Source organism: Charadrius vociferus, unplaced genomic scaffold, assembly GCF_000708025.1.
Source record: "Charadrius vociferus isolate BGI_N301 unplaced genomic scaffold, ASM70802v2 scaffold27, whole genome shotgun sequence".
Taxonomy (NCBI): Eukaryota; Metazoa; Chordata; class Aves; order Charadriiformes; family Charadriidae; genus Charadrius; species Charadrius vociferus.
The window spans coordinates 237,474-253,164 of record NW_009649173.1 but is presented as its reverse complement, the minus strand read 5'-3'; the positions used below and the strand labels follow the sequence as shown (position 1 = coordinate 253,164).

The 15,691-nt window shown below is 39.4% G+C and overlaps 1 protein-coding gene across 2 annotated transcripts; it reads right to left on the bottom strand.

Annotated features, from left to right (window-relative positions):
* Positions 1-433: 433 nt before the first annotated feature.
* PRPSAP2 (phosphoribosyl pyrophosphate synthetase-associated protein 2) lies at positions 434-13,466 on the bottom strand. 2 transcript variants are annotated; one of them, XM_009888530.1, is made up of 11 exons: positions 13,344-13,466; positions 12,584-12,734; positions 11,407-11,459; positions 11,219-11,285; positions 10,068-10,240; positions 8,968-9,083; positions 5,426-5,481; positions 2,930-3,078; positions 2,124-2,194; positions 1,646-1,792; positions 434-1,122 (listed from the first exon to the last, which is right to left on the bottom strand). In XM_009888530.1, exons 2-11 carry the CDS (start codon positions 12,700-12,702, stop codon positions 964-966), a joined length of 1,110 nt encoding a protein of 369 aa, XP_009886832.1. In that variant the 5' UTR covers positions 12,703-12,734; positions 13,344-13,466; the 3' UTR covers positions 434-963. The 2 variants fall into 2 exon arrangements, with proteins under 2 accessions (XP_009886832.1, XP_009886833.1); XM_009888531.1 differs by lacking the exons at positions 11,219-11,285; positions 11,407-11,459; positions 13,344-13,466 and having other exon boundaries at positions 12,584-12,702.
* Between the last annotated feature and the right edge of the window lie 2,225 nt (positions 13,467-15,691).

Here is a 15,691-nt window from a genome sequence, read left to right as displayed (position 1 = left end):
CTTGTTCCCTGCCATCCAGCCGTAGATTCATCTCCCTCCCACGTTCCCTGAAGCAGAGCTGCACACAGCCAAATTACAACCGGTATCACAAAAACCTTTGTGATAGCACCTACAAGCAGACGGTGAAAGGTTTTATTCCGCATTTTACAAGACCGTTCAGCAGCTGACAGGCTGAAAAACAACAATAAGTATCAGTATTGGGGAAAAGCAGCCTCTCCTCCCCATCTGCAGGTGTTTCGCTGTAACAACAAGCAAAACGCATGTTACCCCCCTTACTGCCAAGAATGCTGAGTGCTGTTCATATTCCAAAGTAACATTATTAGCACAGAAGAATCAATTCACCTCTGGATTTCTTTCAGTAACGTAATACCTGCAAATCACTTTTAAGGGGACACACTTTAGAAGACAAGTGACTAGTACATGGACATTTTTAGAAAGCTCACACAAAACAAGTTTTTATTCTTTGTCGCAGAAAATAAATACAGGTGCATATTTCATATGCTTTTCTATAAAAGCACTCCTACAAAATCACTTAACTGCATACAACAGTACAACCTTTTTGGCTTTTAAAATGCAAATATTATACAGTCACTTCATTTTATTATCTTTTAAAGCACTTGTAGCAAGCAGCTTTGGAAAAGGAATGCTTAATTTAGAAGCCAAATTCTTGCCCCAAGTGTTTTGTGGGTTTCTTCCATCGTGTATATAGTGCAACTAACCTAAAAGCAACTAGAAGAGTTTTTTTGTAAAATGTTTATTCCTCACCCACCCCCACCCCCCCAAAAAAAAAAAACACCCTGCAAAGAAAAAAAATAGCTCTTAAAAACTGTTCTACCTTGATACTTAAACCAAGAGAAAACAAAAAGTGGCTCAATAGAAGTATTAAGGTAAGCATGATGCTTCACAGCTCGTTATCTGTTCGCTTCCAGTTTGGCCCGGGGTGTTTCTTCAGGATAAAAAGCCTTAATCATCCAGTCCTATATTTCTGAAAAGGTACGACATGGACTCCCCATTATGGATCCTGCGAATGGCTTCTGAGAGGATCATGCTGATATCCACAGTCTTGATTTTAGGGCACTGGAGTTTTTGTATTTCGTGTGGAATTGTGTTTGTAACAACCACCTACGGAAAGAAAAAATGATCAGAAAGACATAGCTCCGTTATGGTTTCCACCTCCCATATCGGAACTGTGAAAGGGAATGTCCACCCACCAGATCCTATGGAGCGGCCCTTAATGATACAAGAACGAGATTTTACATACTGTCAGGGTCAAAAACCTTAGGAAGAGCCATGCATTGCTATAGGATTGCACATATCCGCAGGTACTAATGGCACTGTCCTTCCTCCCTGTCATTCTGCCACGCACGCCCAAAGGAAGATACGAAAATATCCCCCAGACTGAGGGGGAAATCTGTGAATAGCGGCAGTGCGTCATCTCACTACTCTCCTCATTTCCCATTGCTATAGTTTAGGGATGCGTAGACGCTAATATTCCAACAGACAATTCCACAGTAAAAAAGCCTGAACCCAGAAACCTCCCAGCTAAATTCTTAATGCCAGTATATTTTAAGAATCAAGACAGGAGAAAATTCCTTGCTTAAAAAACCCCAAATCATTTGATCAGAAATTCAGAATCCCCACTTACCTCATCGATGGCAGATTCCTCTATCAGCCTGGGAGCATCTGAAGATAACAGGCCATGTGTGGCCATTACAAAGATCTTGTAAGCCCCCCTTTCCTTGAGAGTCTCGGCTGCAGCAAGAAAGCTGTCAACGTCATCTATGATGTCATCCTGTCAAAGTAAGATCGAGTCAGTGGAGATTCACCGTGTCCTCAGACAGGTCAACACAGCACACCCGGATTGACATTACATCTTTTCCAAGTATAACAAGTGTAACAGCCAACACAAAATGGACATTTTTATTGATGCTGTTCTTCAGACACCTGAGCTAGATGGTAAGTGTGGAAGAGTGGAAAAGCAGAGCGTCCAAACCTACTGCAACATCAAGTGGCAGAGGGATTGCCCCATGAGGGGAAGAGGGAAAGGCCAAGACGACTGACATTCATTCAAAAACTTTAACATATTTAATGTAACTTATCAAAAGCTATGGCATCTTACTTACCACGATGATAGCTATTCTTCCTCCTACATCTCCAACAACTGTGATGGGTGGTTTTTCCTTGGGAATCAGCACTGATTAATGGCAAATTTTTTTAGAGGGGAAAAAAGGAGAAAGAAAGAGAAAGTTTATACAATTTACAAGTGTGGAAACATCTGCTTTGCATGAGGCATCTCTGTTATATAGAGAAGTGAAGCAACAACTATTTGAACCATGACAGCATTACTAGGAAAAAAAAACAGCAGGATTTTAATACACATATGATTTTTTTTTTTAAGCTTCGCCAAAGTATTAACTATGTTCATTTACACCCTAATTCTTAACCAATTCAATCAATCCTTAATTTCAGTACATAGAATAGAGTGGCTTTCAGACACAACCACTGAGATCCAAGCTAGGTTTACGCAATGAAGCTTTGCTGGTGCAGCTATAGATCACACCCACATCAGCAAGGCTACTTTCTCAAGGCCCATGACACGGAGCTACACTCAAACCCAGTGTCAGCTCAGCTTATTAGCTCTGTCCCCCAGAAAAACTCCAGCAGAAAAAAGAAATGGCAAAAAACAGTGGGGCCTCTCTGCCAGGGGTTCTTCTGACTACTTGTAATGACACAGCCCCTCCTACAGAGGGGACAGACCTCACATACGACCTAGCAATAAAACCATGGACAAAGGGCATCAAAAAAGAATCTCCCCCCCGTTACCGTTTTTATAAGAACCCCTCCTTTCTGATGGTCCATCACTGCCAGCCCTATCACCCAAACCCACAAAAATCAATAGGTGAACACTTTCACATACAAACTTACTTACTGGGTATCTCCAAACTGGGATGAATAGCAGCTACATTTTTGGCTGTAGGTGGTGAGTGTCGCCCATCCACCATGTCCGACTCAGCATCTTGAGCTTCTCCATGAATCACAGCTATTCCCAACCGTAAGCGCTCAGCAAATGACTGTGCTCTGCAGGGAAAGGGTTAAAAAAAACAGAAATACATTAAATTTAAAACCATTCAAATAGAGATTAGCATTGTACATTTCCATTTGATTTCTAAAGTTTCAGAGGAAAAATGGAATGATCCTAAAATTTTAGGAAAACACATGGAAGAAACGACTTGGCCCTTCGCATCTTTTCACCAGGCTTGCAAGAGTCAGAATAACCTTGAAAGTATCCATACGGGCCTTGAAGCAACAGGATAAATACTGCAAGTCACATAATCCTGATAACTCCCTTCTGGTTTGCCCAACATTCAAAAATAGCTTCCTAGCCTTCAGCATTCTTGAGATCCCATGCTTTAGCAGGTTTCATCTAGCAGTAACAAAGACTAGCCTAGATACCCGGACTGTCTATGTTTAATAGGAAAAAAAAAATATTCACATGAAACCAGAAGTGTTCACCTATTTATTTTTAGCAAGATGTGCTCTAAATAAGACGATGTCCCTGACCTTAGATATCCTACAGAAAAGAGAATCCAGACAATCATTCTGCCTTACAAACCACACTTCAAAATTAAACACTTTTACAAGCTTACAAAAAGTTCCTTCGCCATGCAGTAGTCCTTCGACTAAAATTAGAAATTTATGTAAAGTGTAAAATGCGCTGGAGGAGCGGGGAAAGCAGAGAGTCAGGAATATCGGAATTTCAGAGACAGTGCCTGTATCCCAGATACTGGAAGCAGAAAGTAAAAATTAGCAGATTGATCCTACCTTACCTTGCACACCCAAGAGTTCGGTATCTAGCCTAAGCCAGCCATCTAGTCTCCATCTGGTCAAAGTGAGTCTGGCATGTCCAGAGTGAGTCATTTTGTTCTAACATTAGCGTCTAAGACCTGTGGCCTGAATCACCTCCTTTACACTTAAGCCTTGTTTCACTATCCAAACAACTCAAAGTCCAGAGAATAATTTGCCCATCGTGATGCTCGGTTAATTAAAAATGAAGAATCTTCTGCCCTGTGGTTATCATACAGTTAGGATATTTTTTCTAGTAGTTAACTACAGATAAATTATGATTCCAAACATTAAGAGTTATGGTTCAGAAGCCATAATCCTATCAACAAAACAATAATAATTACTTTAAAATGCAATATTAAAATGAATAAAGTTCAAAGTAAGAGTAAAATGATTCATTCATTTTCCAGTGAGCTCAGAAACCACAGAAACATTCTGAACTTCATCAAGCAAAGGTTCTCTTCCACATGTAGACATTCATCTGAAAAGCGTTCTTAATTAGGCTGAAGCTTTCAATCGCCCTTTTCCAAATACAATGCACCTCCTCAAATACTGCTCTTAAATGCTCACATGTACATGTGAAGAAGCTAAACAATAGGCTCTGGGATCCCCTCCAACATAAATCAGTTACCCGTGCAACTTATCTTCCTGATCAGTTAAAGGTATGTGTAGACTATTTGCTGGCACGCACCATTACTTGATGAGCTTGAAAATGCTTCAACAAATGTCTGCCTACTCACAAGAGGCAACACTGACACCAAGTAAAAGAAACCGTCAAAGACAAGCAAATGTAACGTAACTCGCCAAAACAAAAGAAATCACATTAAAGGTATTACTGGAAAACAAAAATGACAAAAGTTGTTCCCCTCACTACACTTCTATGAAGTTAAAGCACTTCTGATTCAGTATATAAAATAACAAAAACGTTTCTTACAAAGAATATCATGATTCCTTGGCACCAAAGTCTAGATAACGTTTCAACAAACTATTAGTTTGTCACCACAGCAAATACAGTATCTCTTAAACCATGACAACTCTTACACCACCTGCTGAGAGCACTGTAATTCCAAAGAGTTTAGGAATAGTCAACCAAAAAGATTCACGGATTAAAACAGTCGTTCAGCCAACAACTACTTCACAATGAAAATCATCTCAAACATCGAATCCTGTTTCACCATGCTAGATGGGTAAGATGTCTGTATTTAGGATCTGATCAACCATATTCTGACTATTTTAAGCAATTACTTTCAATTAATGGCACTATACTTCCAGCTATTTTTCTTCATTTACAGCAGGAAATTTATAATGTAAACGCACACAAATATAATATGATTAAATACCTTCTTTATCCTAAGCACTCTATTGATTTACCTCATCCTTTTGTTTGTTTGGTTTTTACTCTCCTTTGATTTATTATGATTATAGCAATGATGTAAAAACTACACATCAGAGACATGTAGAATTGGGAGGGATTTGAAAGCTGCATCTTCTAATTATTGGATATCTGTCCTTCACTTGATCCTAAGAACAAAATCACAATAGAGATTTCCTGCTCTAACACAAGAGAGCAGATCTTACCCACCTCTTTGCAGACGCAGGTGATTTGGCCACAATTACAGCATTCCTGTAGTCTGGTATCTGTAGTAAATAACAGATAGCAATGTCTACTTCATATCTTTAGACAAATTTAAACTCAGTAAGAATCAGAGAACTTTATTTTGCCAGAATTTTAAACATTTTACCTAACAACTAACATAAGAAAGCAACCTCAAGAATCCACGGTACATGATCAGAGTTCACAGCTCAGTAAAAACAGGTATTTAGAAAATTCAGATTTTAACTTAGAACTGTACTTTTCATAAACACCATGTTATATTACAGATTACACAAAAGTAACTGCTTTAGAAGAACATCAGGGCTACACAGACAAGTGTTAAAAGACACAGGAAACCATCAAAGTTAAAGTTTCCTGTTCAAATTAAATTGTCTTGTGTGTGCACATGGCAGTCTTTAATCCCTTGAAAACATAGTATTTAATCTATTTCCTAGTTTTAGGGTTGTTTTTCAGAGTACGCCAAAAAAAAATAACACCTCTCCATACTGACTCTTTATATGGACCATCAAAAGACATAAAAATTCTGCATTCGCTGTACTGACTCTGGAGTCACCGTCTAATATTGCTGCAAACTGTCTTCTACGCAAATCAGCACTAGAGAATGCTGCTGTAAATGCCAACAGCAGCAAAGTGGTAAGGCCAAGAAGCGTGGATTTCGTGTCAAGATCTAATGGATACATCAGTCAGTTTTCACATGCACAGTCTACTCCAAAGTTTCCTGCCCTTGCCCCATTCTCATACTGACTTTTCACTCCAGACTCTCTTCATTTGGCCTGCATTTTAGTCCCTATGTCTCAAGAGTTTCTTATCCTAGTCTCCATTTTCCCTGCAAACAGTGATTCCACATCAGATGCGTCTTTCCTTGTCCATAACTCCTCGAGCATTCCACCATTTGCACTTCCAGTCTCCTCCTTTCCAACAGCAATCTACGCTCCCTCTAAGATGGCATTTTACCCCCTTCCTTGCAAACTCAGCATTTTCCTTCACTGTGCTGCCCTTCACTATCTGCAGCACACAGAGAACCTGTCTGTCCTTCTATTAGTTGCCATAACTACAGTCCGTAGCCACTCTCGGCTGCAACAGCAAGAGTAGATCCAGTCCTCAGGATCCCAGTGTTAAGGGACGGAAGACTCTTTACTAAATACCTGGAAATTGATGTTACAGTTGTAATTTCACAGATTTGGGGAGATGATACCCTGACATGAAGTTCATCACCTTGCTGTCAGATGTCAAATACCCATTCTAGAATATAGAAATACTTGGGTTTTTTCAAACACAAGAAAGGCAAGTTCTTCCACAATCTTATCCTCAAACACACAAACCACACTGGCTGAATATTTGCAAAAGCACTCTACCTGAAATAGGCATGGGAAATCAAAAATTAAATTCTAAATTCAGGCATGGGCCTCACCAACTGAAAACAAGAGCTTTTCTGAGGACATGTCAGGCAACGTTAATAATCCACAATGCTACTAACTCCACCTATAATACTGGGAATTCGGCATGTTCTGTCCTTTACAAACACTTAGTTATACAACAGGCTACGAAGATTAACATGACGGAAGGTATGGACAAGGCAGGGCCTGTCACTTGACATAATAAAGGCTTTGATCCTGTTCAGACATCATTGCCTCATTTTTCCCCTGCCAAATTATCAAATTTGTTCGCAGCTCTTTAAAAATGAAGTCAGAAAGCCAAAATGTCATCCAAAAGATAGTAAGACATCAACAACTCCTTGTAACAAACAGCTACGTCAGTCTAAGATTAACATGTACGCATAGGAAAGAGAGAAGACACGAAGTATTGAGTATTTGCTAAGCATACAATGGAAAATCACCAGATTATTTTTATACCACATTAATTTCACTAATTGGACTGTCTTCATCCCAGAACATCAAGTAATTCCCTTCACACCTATGCATATATTCCTGACAGGGAACAACTACAAGCCCTCATCCTCTTAACTTTCAGTCAAATGCTTTTTAAGTGACCTCCATTCTTATCAACCTGGACTGTATTTCATACTACTCGATATACCCCATCGCAACTCCCATTTGAAACATTTTTCATGCTTTGGCATTCACAATGCAGGATATACAGCAAGTTGCTGCCACCACAAACTTGAGATGAGTACCAAATTCTTCCTAATCAGCACTGGATGAAACTTTTAAGAAAAGATCCTAGAAATTACCTGGCTGGTGAAGGTACTTGCCACTATAGATCCTATGTGATCAGATACATTCAGTCAACTCTAATTTTAGCAAATTATCTCACAGACAAGCAGAGGAATGAAGACATGAAAAACTTAAAGTATCTTTTTAAGACTTCTCTGCACATACTTCAGCAGATCTCTACAAACATTCATGTGTTAAGACCACACAGCGGTAGCAGTCTCAAAGCTGCAACAATTCTTTGTAAACCACTGAGAGTTCATGTATCAGTATGTGCTTCCATGTTCAAGCAACATACAAAGGCACAACTTGTCTTATGTCTGCATATTTGGTTTTCCACTTTTTTTCTTTTTTCACTTACAAAGTGTGTACAATGTGCAATACTTCTCTCCTGGTATACAAAAGGAATGACTGTGGCAGAGCCAGATCCTGGCGCTTTGTTCTATCATCCTCTTGGACTCTATTACCAAATGAAATGATAATGATTCAAATGGTAGCTGATTTCCCAAACAGATTTTAATACTGTCATAACAAAATCATGTTGGTTTGGTTTTGGGATTTGTCCTTTTTTGGTTTGAGGTTTTTTTGTTGTTTTTTTTATTATTTTTATTTTTAATTTGAGGCATTCATTTCTCTGTAACTTGGATTCAAAAGAGTGAGCTAAACCTTTTCCCTCACCAGAAAGAAAGCATTTGCTTTATTGCAAATTATCATTAGTCAGAGTCATAATATACATCTCATACCTACAATTATCATTTGCACAATTTGTATATACGAATCTACCAGTAGCACTTCTCAAAGCACTTATAAAAATAAGATGGAGAAATGGACGCACAGAACATCAGAAGTTAAGCTCCTCAAGTCAAGACATGCTGAACAAACAGCAGGTGAAGATTACCACATAAGAAGTCTTCTGTTCTTACTTTCAGAGTATGATCACTAGGCTCTGTTTACAACTTAACTTTGAAAGTGGTTTCATAATGTGATATAAATTACACCTACACAAGCAGTTCTTCCTATAAACGTCAAGGAAACTGGAAACAGGAAAGGAAGAGGATATCAAGAGCAAGAAAATCTTCTTTTTATTTTAATACTAGTTAGGGCAATATATCTAAGATGACAGAACAGCATCAATGTATGAATAAGAAAACACCAGCTCCTCATGAAAGGAAAACTTAAGCCTGTGGTGAAGAAAAAAATCCACTGCCCCAACATGACCTTTCCCCCTTTAAAATCGCGTTTGAAAAGTTAGTCTTTTCAGAGGAATTTGTTCCAGAAGCCTTGAGACATGACAAAAAATAATTTCTAAGAGCAACTGTAATAGCAGGCCTTCCTCACCTCTTCTTGGATGTACTGTAGTAAAAATGGAGATGCTCTCAAGTTATCAACTGGAATGTTGAAGAAGCCCTGTATTTCCTTCTGATGTAAATCCATGGTAATAAGATGAGTTAGTCCTTTACATAAAAAACAAACAAACAAAAAAAACACATAGAGAAGCACATCAAGAAAAGTAAGAGAGAACAACAGGCACACTCTTAGTTCCCCAGTAAATTGAACTGAAGTTTGTCCAGAACAAAATCTCTAAGCTGAATTAGAACAAGAATACTATACTTGGTGAAAGTATGTAGCATATTAACTGTGTCCCTCTTAAGTACACCAGTGTTACCATGTTTCCATATTTCTACAGTGTCCCTTTTAGAAGAACCTCTGAACACTCTACATAATTGACTCAGTAGTGCCACACTGAGGCAGGTAAGATCTTTCTCCATTCGACATGTGACAAAATGGAAGCACTAATGAAATAAATTGTCCTATGCCACATAGCAAGGCCCTGGCACAGCAAACATTAGAGTTCTGAACTCCTGAAAAATTCTCCCAAATTCTAATTATCAAAACAATTCTCCCAAAATAAGAAACTAGATCACACTGCATTCATTGTAACTGCCCATTTTTCCCAGGGACATGAGCAAAAGGAAAGGAGCAGAAATGAAAACGTGTTGAAGGCTGTGAAAGTGAATAATCTCATTCTCCCACAACATCTCAAATGTAAAGGACAGATACAACGTGCATTCATCCAACAGGTGAAAAACAGACTAGAAACGACAAAGCACAACTGTTTGAGAGCGTTAAAAAGGCAAAGAACAGTACTACAAGAGATAGATACCATGGCCCAAAGCAGCAGAGTCCAGCAGACTCATTTTGCAAGCTCAGTAGGACACAATCTAAAATGGCGGTTACAAGTTTGGGTTTTTTATGAACTCATCAATTGGAAACACTTCTAATTACATTCTCCTTTCTATGTGGGTTTTAAACTCACAAAAACCTCAGCAGTTATTTTTAAACAAAGTCCCAGCTTGTGCACAGACCTCTCTAAACCTGAAAGCTGACAGCAGGAACCCCCATTGCCCTAATTATTTCATAACAGCCTGCATTCTTACCAGCTTTGCACATCATTGAAGCCAGTAATTTAGAGACAATGGAGCCTCTTTTCCTCATCTTGCACTGTTTGCTGTACGGGAAGTAAGGAATCACTCCAATAATGCTTTTGGCACAGGAGGTTTTACAAGCGTACACCATGATCAGAAGTTCCATGATCGTAGTATTCACATCCCTGGAATGAGAAGCATCTATTTCTGTACCTCATGCATAAAACCATGAATATTCAACACAATATTTATACCCACACCAGGACCTTCACTCCAGGGTAGTAGAGAGTATGGTAACTGAGCGACCTTCGCTAAAAATCCAGCTGTGCACCTCAGGATGGCAAATGCCCTGGACCCAGCATTTTAATTTTTCACTAGAATTACACCTAATTTTTTTTTCACTTTGCTATTTGGGCAATGCAGCAGTTTTTGTTATACCACGTTCCTGCAACAAAGTAGTCCATAATTTATCTCTAACATTTCTTTCTATTGCACACAAAACAAAATAGATATGTTTTTCCATATAGATCAGCTCTTTTTTAAAAAAAGTTTCAGACTTTACAACACATTCCTCTATTGTTCAAGCCAACAGCAGGCTAAATATTTAACAATTACCATTTATTTTCCACCCCACATCAAAAGATTGAGAGGGTATCCTCTTAGATGAGAACTGGCCATCAACTAAGAAACCTACCATTTCTGTTCCTATTCGAAAAAAGTCTTAGCATTTGTAAAGTTCTTTTCACATTAAAAAAATAAAAGCTGTTTTCTGGATCACTGGACACATTGCCTAGGAAATGCTCCTCCTACATTTAGAACTTTTTAATGGCACTGGAGACTGCTGGCTGAAAAGGGAAGAATTTAAAGAGAATGACAACAGAACACAGACACCCCAGGCGAAACTTTCATTGACATATTCACTGAAAATGAAAATAACAGAGGTAAACTTATACTTAAGTCTCCCTAACGTGTATATCAAAAAAAACCCCAAAAAACAACACACCAAACAACCCAGAAAAAAAACACAAAGAGAAGCCTCTGTCTAGGTAATCTAAGCTTATTATACCGTATCATATACATAAAATCCAATAAAAAATTAAAACAGAAGCATTCCTTTGAACAGTCCGTGTCAAAATGCTAGCAGTGTCTTTCAAGTTACTCACTTTGAAACTGTTTGGATGATAAATACATCCTTTCCTCTCACAGACTCCTGAATCTGCACTCTTGTTTCTGCCAAGAAGAGAAACATGTAATATTTGCAACAGCAAAACTCAATAGTCTAAGAAAAGGGTAGCCAATACATGCACAACAGAGTTAGGTAAGTTTCCGGTTTTGCCAATTAAATGCTCACCTCTGTTTGGCTCTTGATAAACCTGAACCTTCCCCATCTCAACTCCTAAGCGCCTGCAGGAGCAGACAAAAGCAAAATAGAAGTCAATATTGGAAAATGAAATGCAAAACAAATGCAAAGCCCATACAATGCAAGTTACTGAAAAGGCTGTATTTCACAGAAGAAAAACAAGAAAAAAGCCCAAACCATAAAACCAGTAATTATAGTGGAAATTTCTTAACAAAGCAACTACAATTTCCAGAAGCTGCACTGCAGGCTAAGCTGAACTCATTTTCAAGTCAAGCTCAGAAGAACAAGCAATGGGAAAAAAACAATGCTTGATTACTAGATTATGTAACAATTTCTAACTTTTAATATATATTTCTAGACACATTATACATGTTGCCATATATATGTATATACATATGCACAATGCTTAAAAGACCACTTTTATATCATTCTTCTCTAGAGAAAAAATGTCAGTGTAGAGTGAATAGGAAATACTAGTGAGTTCTATTTGACGAATAATGGAAGACTATGTCTGCTATGTTTATTTCACCGCAGTGAAAATCCCCATCACTAAAAAAAGGAGACAACCAAGTCTGCTATGCACTTAATGCCCAAGCCCTTACAATGCGTAACCTCAGTTCCTTTACACTCTCTTTTCTCCTCCTCCCTCTATCTAACTTTGGGTACATAAGCCTCAGGAAGAAACCCATCATGTGCAATACTCCTGATAACGTTATGCATCCTGATACTGCTATAGTAGCACGGTAACAATTTCCTTAAGTCATAAAAGTTCTGCTGAAGCTATTCACACATTTAAAGCTAAACAAATGTCCCCATCTAAACGATACATTGAACAGCAGCTTTGCCTTCTAAGAAAACTCTGCTACAAGGAGAATGAGGAAACGCTGAAAACTTCTGCCATGATTATTTACCACTACCCAGACATCATTTTTCCCACGTTCTCTACAACATACTGCAGTCAATCACAACCTGCCACCAAACAATTTAAACACAAGTTATTTTCTCTGTTATTGATTTGTTGAAATACACCACGCGATACAGCACACTAGACATTCTTGCAAACTGTGGCAGTTTTAACTTTTCTTAAACAGAGAAATCAGTCTTTAGGAAAGTAAGTCCCATCATAGTAACCCAAAGATCCTAAGATGCCCTGCAGGATTTTACTTACTCAGCAATCCTCTTCGACAGCTCCATGCATGACGAATTGGAATTAGCTGAAAACAGCACCAGTCCACCCTTGGTTATATTCATGATGGCCCCAATTTCAGTTGATGGCACACAAAACATCAAACCTAAGTTGTTTTTCCGCTTCTAAAAGACTGAGAGAGATCAAAGGTCTGTTAAAGCCACAACATGAAAAACCAAAAAGAAACAAATTTTCTCTGTTTAGAAAGCAAAGTTTCCCATAAGTCTGTACTTTCCAGCATCCTTAATATGTGTTATCACCACTTGAACAGTACCACAATATATCCTTACAGAACACTGACCCACAAGCCACACTGTTTACTGTCCCAGCTCAGCATACCTAAGGATACAGCACAAAGAAGGGGACTTCAGCCTGCCTCGACTTTCTTCTCCTGCCCCCAAGCTTTACATACCCTCCAGCAGAATGCTTCCCTGGAGGCCTCCACAGATCCCCCTAGATGACCTCCTAACTTCAACAGGTTTTTCCTTGGGTTTTTTTCTTGTTTGAAATGTTTTCCTCGGGCTGTCATCTAGTAACATAGATTCTATTTTCCATCAGCTTGTCCAGTTAATTTTCCAGAACTGAGCAATGTTTATTGCCTTTTTCAAGATCACAATGCCAGTCAGAGGCAAAAATTGAGCTGAACAGAGTTCCTGGGTCCTGGCTCTGCTAAATTGCCTAGAAGAGTCTATTTCCATAGCTGCGTATCTTTTCATCACTTTGGAATAAGTTATAAACTTACAAATAAGGATGAAATGTAAGGAAGAGTTCAATAAAGTTGGTAGCTGTAAATAATGACCTCTTGCACAATGCATCCACTTGGTGAAGCAGTTGTTGTCATTCTTTGATACTAATATTTCTCCTGTAAAAACAGGAGAAAAATATCAAGAGGATATCTATACATTTTTTTTTCAAATAAAGGCACAAACCACTAATCCGCCAAGGATGTGATGTGATTCCATCTTGACACTTTTTATTCTTCTGTGTAACACCACATTTTGACTTCTTCTAACATAACTTTTTGTTCAGATAAAAAAAAATAAATCACATTGACCAGCACACACTGATAAACCAAAGTAACATTCAAAATGTCCTAGGCTATAGCACTTCAATTCTGCTGTATAAATAGTCCAATCCTTCATCATCCACTAGCATTATGTAGGGGATTGAAAATATCAAATACAAGTGGTATAATTCAAAACAAAGTAAACAGAAGTTCAGATAAATCAGTAACTTCTTTCCTAGCAAACTTCTCCCTGCTGATAAACATGATTATCTAAGTCACACGTCCTCTGTTCCAAAAAACTGATGGTACATCAACTATTAAGTACTCCAAAACAGCATCTAGAAGAAACCCAACACTTTTCATACTTACAGGAACAGCTGCATAGCCCTATAAAGAAACTCATTCAGCCCACCTTCGCAACTAAACATACTCTTGCTCAGTTTGACCTCATCACAGAAACTGCACCTGATTCACTCTCAATTAAGAGCCAAAGTCAAGTCAGGAACTTCCTAACAACAAATCTCTTCACAAAGCATCTGTGCTATGCTCAATTGCTGTGAATGAAAACCTGCCTGTCATCAAAACTTCCAAACTGTGCAGAAAGAGAGCACAAATAGCAACAATTTCAGCAACAGAATTTGAACACCTAGATGTTTTGACTCTGCTAGAACCTGCTGTGCCCCCCTATACCACCCCTTTCAGCCTTTACTTTCAGATGAGATTATTTAAAAAAAAAATCGTAGAAGGCAGTAGTTACAGACATCCAGTCTAAAGCTCAATACATCCCTCCCAAAATACGTGCCCAACAATTTAAGGAGAATTAAAAACCTGTTTCTTAGCTAGTGCTTCTTCCTTTGTTCTTACTTACTGCCAGCTGTTAACAAATGGCCATCATCTGTAAAATATTCTAACGGTGTTAAGGATACATCTTAAATCCAACAAAGTGAGCATGTACTAGAAATGCTTTTAGGGCTCAAACGCCACCTTAAAACACCCTGCTTGTATTGATTAGGTGGGAACTGTAGAGAGAGCTTTCAGTGTTACTAAAAATATCCACATGGTGTTTTGAAGACACAGGTTTTTTTCCAGTTGTGTTACCTTCTTTGCTCCATGGATTAGGGAAATGAGGAGAGTTAAGAGATCTGCTAAAAGACAAGAGTTGTTGGTTCCTTATTATTTTTCAGGGTGCATTTTATGCCACAATAAGATACTGATATATTCAAAAGCAACACTGAACATAGCCCTCCACATAACTATAGGTCAAGGACTTTTTTGCAGATGTACTTCAACAGCAACAAGTGGGCCAGACAGTGCGCACGGAGGGGGAAAGGGAAGTCGAATTTGTATAGTAATATTGATATATCAGCCCTGAAACAGGTGTTGGGATGACACAAGCTCACAAAACTTTATTAGATGTGTAAAGACATGATTCCACAAGGGTACATGGGACCAGAACCCTCTGGCTTGAGGTGGACGAATCTTCCAAGCCTGCATCACATTTTGGGGGAACAGACGCACCACAGAGCAGGCTGCAGCCCACAAACTCCTACCCTTTCTTTTGGGCTGCACACAATTACACAGACACATCATGATGAACACAACAACTACTGGACTGGGTACACATGACGCCCTGCTCCTACTGGCTTTACACCTCCATGAACTGAGCACATCCACACAGAGAGCAACAGAGGCAGGAATAACTGCATGGGATAACCATGGTAGTAAAGAACTGATCCCCACGGGCTGGAGGGAAACAACCTTCTCACCCATCTTCCCACGGGGCATTTCCTGGGCTCTGAAGGGCCCTCCACACTACCCGGGGCTAAACGGCAGAGGGTCGACCCTTCCACCCCACACCTCCCTACAAGTCCTGCAGCTGCTCCAGGTGGGTTACACACGCCCCTGGGAAGGGAAGCCCGCCCAGGCACCGCAGGGTACCTGAGGATCCCTTCCCTCCTCTCAGGGGAGAGGCCTGGGCGCGCCGCAGCCCTCAGCGCGGGAGCGGGCACGCCGCTCCCCTCCACCTGTCGGGCTGGCGGACAGCGAGGAGCCCCCGGCAGCCCAAGGAAAAGGCCGCCCAGGAG